Source organism: Penaeus chinensis, chromosome 35, assembly GCF_019202785.1.
Source record: "Penaeus chinensis breed Huanghai No. 1 chromosome 35, ASM1920278v2, whole genome shotgun sequence".
Lineage (NCBI taxonomy): Eukaryota > Metazoa > Arthropoda > Malacostraca > Decapoda > Penaeidae > Penaeus > Penaeus chinensis.
The window spans coordinates 36,911,015-36,922,267 of record NC_061853.1 but is presented as its reverse complement, the minus strand read 5'-3'; the positions used below and the strand labels follow the sequence as shown (position 1 = coordinate 36,922,267).

General features: G+C 46.6%; 1 protein-coding gene across 2 annotated transcripts in view; it reads right to left on the bottom strand.

Moving 5' to 3' along the window:
- Positions 1 to 353: 353 nt before the first annotated feature.
- Positions 354 to 11,253, bottom strand: part of LOC125044386 (LIM homeobox transcription factor 1-alpha-like) — a 41,908-nt gene continuing 31,008 nt past the window's right edge. For both annotated transcript variants that reach the window (XM_047641028.1, XM_047641029.1), the window contains exons 5-7: positions 4,428 to 4,611; positions 2,012 to 2,198; positions 354 to 1,887 (exon numbers count right to left, since the gene is read on the bottom strand). In XM_047641028.1, coding sequence (XP_047496984.1) covers positions 1,743 to 1,887; positions 2,012 to 2,198; positions 4,428 to 4,611 — 516 coding nt within the window. In that variant the 3' untranslated portion in view covers positions 354 to 1,742. The remainder of the gene's footprint in view (positions 1,888 to 2,011; positions 2,199 to 4,427; positions 4,612 to 11,253) is intronic.

The following is an 11,253-nucleotide window of genomic DNA, read 5'->3' as shown; positions in this document are numbered from 1 at the left end:
TGGCGTGATATTTTTTATTTTCTTTCGTTCCCTCCGTATCATTATTCTCCTAGTTTCTCTGGAGCGAAGGCTTGGCGTGAGTGTATATATAAAAAAAAAGAAGATAAATAGGTGTATAGATAAATAAAAAGATGGATATGAAAAGAGAGGGAAGGAGGGAAGGGTAGATGGAGATAGAGAGATAGATATAGATATATATATATATATATATATATATATATATATATATATATAGATAGAGAGAGAGAGAGAGAGAGAGAGAGAGAGAGAGAGAGAGGGGGGGGGGGCTAACGGGGGGGAATGGGAAGGAGGGAGGGAAGGAAGGAAGGAAGAAGAGAGATGGGGGAGGGAGAGGGAGAAGGAATGGGAGAAAGAGAAGGACAGGGTTAGGGGAGACAGAGACAGAGAGAGATACAGACAGACAAACAGGAAGAGACTGACAAAGAGAGATCGACAAAGAATCTTAAGTCGAAATACAATTGTCGAATGTCATAAAAAATAGCAGAGAGACGGCGGCCGAACACGAAAATTCTCTTAGGCGTCGACATCCGAACGTGACTTGGAAAAAGGTTCCCGGATGTAGACGTGACGAGCGAACTCCCGCCAGTCCAGTTTCCGCCTCCTTGCGCACAAAATGGCCGGCTGGGTGTGTCAACATGGAGGGTGAATACGAACGCCGGTAGAGGGCTTCGTCTACCTCGGACATGGAGGGAAGGTAGAGAGAAAGAGAAAAGGGGAGAGGGGAAAGAGAGGGAGAGAAAGACTAATGGGAGGGCGGAGGGTGAATGTGGGGAGGGAATGAGAGAAGGAATGTTATACGAGTGCTGCTTGCGAGGGGCCCGAAGGGGAGAGAGAGAGAGAGAGAGAGAGAGAGAGAGAGAGAGAGAGAGAGAGAGAGAGAGAGAGAGAGAGAGAGAGAGAGAGAGAGAGAGAGATGATGATGATGGTGACGGGAAGGATAGACGCGAGTAAAGGAAAGGAGATGAGGCAGGAGAGAGACAAACTACAAAGTGAAGGGGAAAGGAATATGAGAGGCGAGGGGTGAAACGATGCCTGAAGAGGGGAAAGGTAGAGAGCGTCGACATTTTTCGGGAGGAAAGTAAAATGGGCGAGGGGAGAAGCGCGGGAAGTAGCTCTTTGAAAAGCGAGGGGAGAGTTTTGAGTGAGGGGAGCCAGGAGAGGGGAGGTGGAAGCAAGGCACGCCGTGGAGGCTGTATCAGGCCGACGTGGCTGCTGCGGATGAATAACGAATGGCGATGGTGAGGCGCGGGTTAGAAAAAGAAAGGAAAACTTTGCTGAATGAGTCTGCACCTGTTTGCGTGTTTGTTTGGTTTCACTGTTACCAGCAACACATAGTTTATCTTAAGCCACAGAAATTCTGTAAATAGAGCTATGCTGCTGCGGGTTTCAACCACAAGGCGTGCAACTTATTTTTTCCTGTGAAATGTCGCAAATACTGACGCTGACCTAGAGAAAGTTCGGCAATCTTTTTTTTCTCTCGTTGCTCTGTCCGAAAGTTCAGTTCACTCGCGCACTGCGCACCGTAGCACTTCTCACTGGGACCATGAGTCGGAGCCTCGAGGAGCTCAGAAAGGGAACTCCCAGGAGGGGAGGCCCACCGGCCTGGGCACGACGCCCTCCGCCACCTCTGTCTTCACCGCCCCTCGCGCCTCGCTCTCCTTGAAACTCGCGAGAACTTCTCCCAGCTTGAGACCGTCGGGAGGGCGAGGGAGGGGCTGCCGTCAGTGGTCGAAGTACGAGTTCTGCATGAGGTACAGCTTGTCGATGGGGTTGATCTGCGGGTACATGGACCCCGCGACCCCCACCATGGCGGGCACGTCCGGGGGCGCCTGCGGCTGCTGCGGGGGAGGAGGGGGACCCGACGACCTGCGGAGGAGAAGAAAAAAACAAGATGCTACAGCGATGGACCTCTAACAGAACACACTCGGACAACTTTGGCACGTGAGGCGCGAGGGCATCGGGAAGCCTCGAAGGAAGTCGGGCTACTTACATCTCGCCTTGGTCGTCGAACTGGTCCATCCGGCCCTCCTCGAAGCTGATGTCGGAGCCGCAGAAGGAGTCGCCGCTGTGGGCCGGGAAGCTCTCGCCCTCGGGGGAGTACGGGACCGCCGAGCTCTTGGGCGTCGTGGCGTAGGGGGAGTCCAAGGAGTCTATGGGCGTGAGGCCGCCGTACTGCCCTGTGGGCGGAGAAGAAAATCGTGTTACTAGGGTTGCGACTTTCATGAGGAGTCTGCTTAACTATGTGACAACAAAATTGGACTGATACTTTGCATACATGAATACATGCATAAACATATATATATATACAAATACAAACATTCATACATACATGCAGGTAGATGGATAAACATATATATATATTAATAGATACATATAGGCAGATAGATAGATAGATGGTTAGTGAAATAGATAAATGCGCAGATATACGGTAAAATAGACAGACAGCTGGAGAAAATGGCAGTAAGGAAGACAAGTAATCCATTAACATAAATATCATCCAAACAAAAATAGCGGACATAAGCACACTGGTGACATGCATCGATACATTAACAGGAGATCACTTTCCTGTCGCGAAGCATCTCCCAGAGGCCGAACAAATGAGGGGGGTGAGAAGATGGGGGAGGGGGAGGGTGGAGGGGCGAGGGAGAAGCACACACACGTACACAGACATAGTCACAGTTTTATCTTCTTTTATTTTGGCCTCGCGGTCCCACACGCTCGCATGCCATCAGTTCACGATAACTGAGTCACGTTAGCATAATTTGGTTTCTGTATTGGTACTTGAGAGATATTTAGAAAACAAACAGCCAATAGGGTGGCTGGACTGTAACTGCCAATCATCTCACCTCACCAGATCTGTCAAGGGCCGCCACTCGTCTCCTGTTTAAGAATGCGGACACGAAACGCACCTCTATAGCATGCTTGACTGACTCCATGCGCATGCGAGTGTATTTATGTATTTATATTCGAGATAGGCGGCGAGAGCGAGTGAGGGTGGGAGTTGAGGAGAGATAGTGTGGGAGAGAGAATATATTTATACATATATACAAACATTATATATATATAATATACACATGTATATATTTATATATATACATATACATACACATATATGTATATATACATATATATAGATATATATAGATATGTTTATACATATGCATGTACGCACACACAAACATATGCATATACATATATACATATATATATACATATATACATACACATACATATATACATATACACATATATACATGTATAAAAATATATACATATATACATATATATATATGCATATATATATATTGCATATACATACATACATATTTATTTACCTATATAGACAAACATACACATACATACATACATACATACACACATGGACAGAAAAAAAAACTGATGTACAGACAGAAAAAGAAATAGACCAACAGATATATAAATAGAGAAATAGATAGATATATAGATAGATAGATACACAGATAAACAGATAGACAGGTAAGTGGACAGACAGATAGAAATACAGAGGGATAGATAGACAGATGAATTGTATGTATGTATAAGTATGTATATGTATGTATATATATGTATATATACATATCTATGTGTGTGTGTATATGTGTATATATACATATATATACATACCTGTGTTTGTGTGTGTGCATATACACACATACGCGCGCGCGCGCGCATCTCTCTCTATATATATGTGTGTGTGTGTGTGTGTATGTATGTACGTATGTATATGTATATGTATATTTATATGTATATGTATGTGTATATGAATATGCCTGTGTGTGTATGTATTTATATGTATATATGTATATATATATATATATATATATATATATATATATATGTAAAGAGAGAGAGAGAGACAGAGAGAGAGAGAGAGAGAGAGAGAGAGAGAGAGAGAGAGAGAGAGAGAGAGAGAGAGAGAGAGGGAGGGAGGGAGGGAGGGAGGGAGAGGGAGAGGGAGAGGGAGAGGGAGAGGGAGAGGGAGAGTGAGAGGGAGAGGGAGAGGGAGAGGGAGAAGGAGAAGGAGAGGGAGAGGGAGAGGGAGAGGGAGAGGGAGAGGGAGAGGGAAAGGGAGAGGGAGAGGGAGAGGAAGAGGGAGGGAGAGAGAGAGAGAGAGAGAGAGAGAGAGAGAGAGAGAGAGAGAGAGAGAGAGAGAGAGAGAGAGATAGAGAGAGAGAGAGAGAGAGAGAGAGAGAGAGAGAGAGAGAGAGAGATAGAGAGAGAGAGAGAGAGAGAGAGAGAGAGAGAGAGAGAGAGAGAGAGAGAGAGAGAGAGAGAGAGAGAGAGTAAACAAACAGATAATTTTTCCGCCGTCTGCATGTGAGTGCGTGCATTCTCGGCTATGAATGTGTTTGTGCATGATAACGAATCAAACAAAAAAATAACCTCACCTTCTGATCCGCCATCCTTCTTGCCATTCTCTCCCTTTTCGTCTTTATCATCTTTGTCGTTATTATTTTGTTCGCTTTGTTTGGCTCTTCGCTGGAGTTTCTTCATCTTGGCCCGCTGGTTCTGGAACCAGACTTGAACCACTCTGACGCTGAGCCCCGTCTCCTTGGCCAGCTGCTCTCGAACCTAGAGGGAGAAGGGAGCGGGAATTAGGCACGCGGTGCCACAAGACAGGACTCGTGCAGCGCCAAGGGTGCATGTGACTCAGCTCTCGGGCGGAGGATGTCACCCGGTTACATGACACGCTGTGAATCGGGCGCCGAACACGGAGGATGGCTCTGGGAAAACACGTGGACAAAAAAAGGAGAGAAAAAAATCCGATGCCTTGTGAGTATTCACATTCTTCGCATCTCTTTTGTTTCTCTTAATCGAGAAACTGTGGACTCTTCTCTTTCTTTTTAGATATTATTACAATCATATCTTAGTCTGTTCGTTTCTGGACATATTACCGCCTTTGTGTATCTTTACATTTACGGATGCGCGGCACAGCAAAGGACAGTGAAGAAGACACAGCAGGTCAAATCAGTTGCCTGTCAAAACACGGATCGAAACAGAAAACAGATGCACAACAGGATGCAGCATGAAACAGGATCGAGATAACAGGACGCGGTGCGAAACAGGTGCATAATAACACAGTGTGAGGCGGGTACATGAGATGTTATGATGAGAGGGGGGCATGATGTCTCTGTAAGGGGATGACTTGCACTCTTGTACGGGAGGGATAAAGGAATTCTTGTGTTGCAGCGGCGGGGCGACGCGCGAGGAAAGAGGCGTGAAAATAATCTGGGAAGGAGAGAGTGAACCAACAAACAGAGGGAACAGGTGGGAAGAAATGAAGAAATAAAGATGTGTGCGAAGAAGAGAGCCGATAAGTGGAGGAAATAGCGTGAGAACGATACCACCCAGGAAAAGAACAAGGCAAAAAAGACTAACCGAAAAGCGATGCAATATAAAAATCAAGATAAAATAATAGGAGAAAAGCAATAAAACACAAGCTTTTACGCTAACGTTAAAAAAGGCTATACTCGATTTCCTAAACATCAAACACCATCATATAAAAAAAAAGAACAGGTGGTTCGAGCAACACCGAAAAGACGACTGTTGTCTCGACGCATAACCTTCCCCAGTTCGACCCGTGAAGCTTCAAAACACGAGTCGAGGCTTCGAGAGAAGTTTTTATATAAATCAATTCCAGACGTTGATGGAGGAGAACAGCTGAACCATCCCGGACCCTTGAACCACTCACAAGGATTAAGGTTCTCGACTCTTGTTTATTGAGATGCCGTGATCTGAACTGGGCTTCATTACTGGCGTCGTTTACTCCAGCAGGAGGAGGAAGAAGGAGAGGAGGAGGAGGAGGAAGAAGGAAAGGAGGAGGAGGAGGAGGAGGAGGAAGGAGAAGAGGAGGAGGAAGAAGGGGAGGAAAAGGAGGAGGAAGGAGAAGAGGAGGAGGAGGAAAGAGAGGAGGAGGAGGAGGAAGGAGAGGATGAGGAGGAAGAAGGAGAGGAGAAGGAGGAGGAGGAAGGAGAGGAGAGGAAGAAGAGAAAGAGGGGGAAGGAGCGAAAAGAGGAGGAATAAGATAAGGAGACGGAGGGGAGAAGAGGAGAAAGACGATCTGGAGAGGAAGGGGAGAAGGAGGAGGAAGGAAAAAGGGGCATGAAGGAACGAAAAGAGGAGGAGGAAGACTGAGGAGGGGAACGGAGGGGGAAGAAGATAAGAAGAGGGAGGGGAGAAGGAGGAGGAAGGAAAACAAAGGAAGAAAGAAGCGAAAAGAGGAGGAGGAAGATAAAGAGGGGGAGGGAAGATGAGGAGGAAGCTAAGGAGAGGGAGGGAAAAGGAGGAGAAAGATGATAAGGAGGGGGGGGAGGGGGGGAAGAGGAGGAGGAAGGAAAAAAGGAGAAGCAAAGAGCAAAAAGATGAGGGGGGAGATAAGGAGGGGGAAGGGAGAAGTTGAAGAAAAAGGAGGGGAAAAAAGGAAGGAAAAAGTGAAAGAATAAAGATCGGGAGGAGGGAAAAAGGAAGGATAGGCGTAAAGGGGAAAAGGAGGCGAAAATTGAGAGGGAAGAAGCACAAGAAATGAAAGAGTATGGAAATAGGGAGGAGGCATAGACGTGAAAGAGTAAAGAGAAGAGGAAGAGGAGGAATGAGGAGGGTTTCTCCTATCCCGCCAGTCGTAAATCACTGACGTTTACGCGAATCCTAAACGTGTTCCCGAACCGACCTTGTTGCGTAGGACCCGGGCGGCCTTGGGAAACCGACACGACCCGAGTCGGAGTTTTGTTAAACGGAAGCCACATGGCAGCAAGACCTAAGTGCACTCTTCTCCGAACGGTACATGATTCATAAGCTAAAAAATCACGTTTCTTGCACATCACTATCTGCAACCACTAATTCATTTAATTGCGAATCAACGAGCTAGTAAATGCCGCCCTCCCACAAGCAGGGGGCATGAGGAGGGTATCACCTTACGACTGACCTGTCATGCCCGAGCGGTGACTAGACCCAACCAGAGACAAAACGCATAATCTGTCCTTCATGAGAATTATCGCCAGATTTAAATGTCAGACGTAAATGCTCCATGGTGCGTCACTGTCTGTCATCGCTGTTATGATGTTATCAGCTGCCCCTTTGACCCGTTCGACGTGCTTTTTCTATTTTTTCTCTATTTTTTGTAAGCAATGCGTTATCAGCGGACACGGGTTGATACCAAAAAGTGTACCCCGAACCGCAAGCTGTACCGTGCCTCGACGTACCCTCAAAATACGCAGTAAGCCGGCCAGAAGAAGCAGCCTCCCACCAAACGACGCGAAGTGCTATCGAAGGAGGCAACTAGTTATCAGAGGACACTCAGGCAAGACTCCCCCTCCCTCCTCTCCTCTCCTCTCCCCTCACTCCCTCCCCTCGCTTCCCCTCCCTTCCCCTCCCCTCGCCACCGCTCCCGAGAGTCCGGGTAGAGCTTAAGAGGCGTTGCTCATCCCCAGGGGGTCACTTTATCGCTCTAAATGTTATCCAAATAGAAAAGCGTGGGGCTACGTGGCTACATCGCCCAGGGGTTAATCCCACCAGCCAGGGGTCACGAGGATAAGGCGCTCGCAGAAGAACAGCTGATTGATTCCCGAACGTCTGGTGTCATAAACTCTCCTCTCAAGTACTATTGTCGGACGGGATGGTGAGGGAGAAAGGGAGGGAGGGAGGGAGAGAGGGAGGGAGGAGGAGGGAAAGAGGGAGGGAGGGGGAGGGGGAGGACAAGAAGGAGGGATAGGGAGGGAGGGAGAGGGAGAGAGGGAGGGAGGAAGGGAGGAGTGGGAAGGGTGGCGAAGGAGAGAGGGATAGGGGGAAGGGAGGGAATAGGAGGGAGGGAGGGAGCGGGGAGGGTGACGAGGGAGAGGGGGAAGGAGAGAGGGAAGGAAGGAGGGACTGGCGGGGTGGCAAAGGACGGGCAGGGGAATGCATAGGAAGGCGCAGGAGAGGGGGAGGGGAGAGGGGAGAATTGAGCTGATGGTAAGAGGGAGGGGGAGAGGGAAAGAGGGGAGGGGAAGTGGGCGAAAGAGTGAGAGTGAGAGGGGAGAAATGAAAGGATAGGGGAAGGGAAGGGAAGAGAGTAAGGTGGACCGATAAACGGGGAGGGGGAGAGGGAGAGAGAGGAAATGGGAAATTATTAAGGTAAAGGGGAAGGGGAAGAAAAAAAGAAGGGGGGAATGATAAAGATTGGAAAGTTGGGGTGAGAAGATAAATAGGAGGAGAAAGAGGGAGAGCAGAGAATGGAGTGGGAGAAAGAGAGCAGAGGAGAGAAGAAGGAAGTGAGAGAAGTGAGGGTAAGGAAAAGGGGGGAAGGGACAGAGAGGGGAAGGACTAGGGAGATGAGAGAGGTGGAGGGAAGAAAAGGGTGAGAGGCGGGAGTAAGGAAAGGGGGAAGAGAGACAAAGAGAGAAAGACTGGGAAGAGAGGAGAAGGGAAGGGTGGGGGAAGGGGAGAGGGGACGGGAAGTGCCACCGACCCACCCACCCCCCTCGCCGTCGCATCAAAGGGCACGGCGGCGGCGGGAGGGCATCGCCTCGCCCGCCGAGGAAGATGATGTTTACATTGTTACTTGAGCGAGACTCGTTTGCCGCACCGGAAGTGTTCCTCGCTCCTGGGGGGGGTGGGGGGCTCTTCTTATCTGGCTATCTCTCTATCGGCTCATCTGTTCATCTATTCCGCTCTCTGTTATCTCTAGATTTCTCTCTCTCTCTCTCTCTCTCTCTATATATATATATATATATATATATACATATATATATATAAATACATATATATGTAAATACATATATATATATATAAATACACACACACACGTATGTATATGTGTGTGTGTGTGTATATGTGTATATTTATATACATATATATATATATATATATATATATATATATATATATAGAGAGAGAGAGAGAGAGAGAGAGAGAGAGAGAGAGATGTGTGTGTGTGTCTGTGTTTGTGTGTGTGTATATATGCGAGTTTATTTGCATGTAGGTATGTATATTAACAAACAGACATATAAATATGTATACACACATACATACATACATACATATATGTGTGTATATATGTTTATATAACATATATATACATATATGTATACACACACACACACGCGCGCGCGCACACCCCACACACACACACACACACACACACACACACACACACACACACACACACATATATATATATATATATATATATATATATATATATATATATATATCGGTGCCATCCACTTATCTTGGACATACTTCAGCTAAACCACTTTTTTCCCCTTGGCTCTCTCCTCCTCTCCCCCCGTCGCTTACTGCTGAAGTTCAAGGCATTCGCCCGAAATATAATCTGCTTTCTGATAACGTCTGAATAAAAGTCTTTCAGCGTCTTTTTCCTCAGCCAAGACATCATTTCCGCGTTCTGTCTATCACGCTTCTTCGTTTCCTTGCCAACTCACTCTCATGCACACTTGTAGCGCATCGCCCTCGCCACTGGTATCGCTTACGGCACCATCGCTCCCTTCTGCAGGCTGATATCCTCTTCCTGGCGCAGGCGGGTCGGGGTCAGCGCCGCAGCTAGACCTTGTCGCGGATCAGTCACATATATGTACGCGTATACTGTATACCGAATGGACATGTGAGCACGCGTGTGTGTGTAGGTGTGTGTGTGTATTTATATATATATATATATATATATATATATATATATATATATATACATACACACACACACACACACACACACACATATATATATACATATATATATATATATATATATATATATATAGAGAGAGAGAGAGAGAGAGAGAGAGAGAGAGAGAGAGAGAGAGAGAGAGAGAGAGAGAGAGAGAGAGAGAGAGAGAGAGAGAGAGAGAGAGAGAGAGAGAGAGAGAGAGAGAGAGAGAGAGAGAGAGTAACAGATAAAGAGATAAAGATACATATTGAAAATAGACAGGGAGAGAGGTAAATACATAAATACATAGGTAAGAAGATAGACAGATATACAGACGGGGAAATAGTATATATAGACCCACATGTAAAGGCAGACAGACAGACAGATAAAAGACACACCCGAGAAACAAGAGGAACTAACAGACAGAGCGATGAAGACACTGCGAAGGGGGAATAACGACGAAGACCCTTGAAGATGTGATTGGCATCTTAATCCCTCTCACCCTGACCTCTGCAGGAATCCGAGAGGTCAAGATAAGAGGAGATGACCTCCCCTGTCAAGAGAGCCCAGGGCACGATGCTCTGCTGGCGAAGGGAAAGGAAAGGGAAAGAGGCCGAAGATTGCGCTCGGCGAGACTGCTGCTCTCTCCTCTCGCTTTTTTTCACTTATTTCTCTTAATAATACTTGTATACATATACTGATATGGTCTGTTTGCGCATACGTACATACACACCATATATATATATATATATATATATATATATATATATATATATATATATGTGTGTGTGTGTGTGTGTGTGTGTGTGTGTGTGTGTGTGTGTGTGTGTGTGTGTGTATACATATATATATACATATATATATATATATATATATATACATATATATGTGTGTGTCTGTGTGTGTATGTGTGTATATATGTGTGTGTGTGTATGTATATATATATATATATATATATATATATATATATATATATATATATATATATATATGTAAGTGTGTGTGGGGGGTGGGTTGTTTATGAATGTGTTTTAAAAATATAATACACATATACGCACACACACACACGTACACACACACACATACACGCACACACACATATATATATATACACACAAATACACACACACACACACACACACACACACACACACACACACACACACACACACACACACACACACACACACACACTATAAATACCCCGGCCACTAAGTACAGTATGACTGAGTCAACAAACACGAGCGCGAGAGACCGCAGCCTCGATAACGGGCGAGCCACTTGGCCCGCCTCGCCCAGGACCCCGAAGTGGCCCGCGACCCCGAGCGTCTGTGACCCCGAGTGGTGGCAGGGATGTTGGCAGGGTCGTGGATGTTGACAAGGGGAAACGGGGTTGGCAAGGAATGGGGAGAGGAGGGGGGGAAACGCACACACTTGCGACGTATCAGCTCGCAAGGAAAGTCGTGTTGGCAGGGACAGGACAGACATATTGGCAGATGCGAATGGTGGGAAATGATGTTGGCAGAAGCTGGAAGTAGCGCCGGGGGGACCCAGGGACGTGTCAATAAGGAACTTCTGTG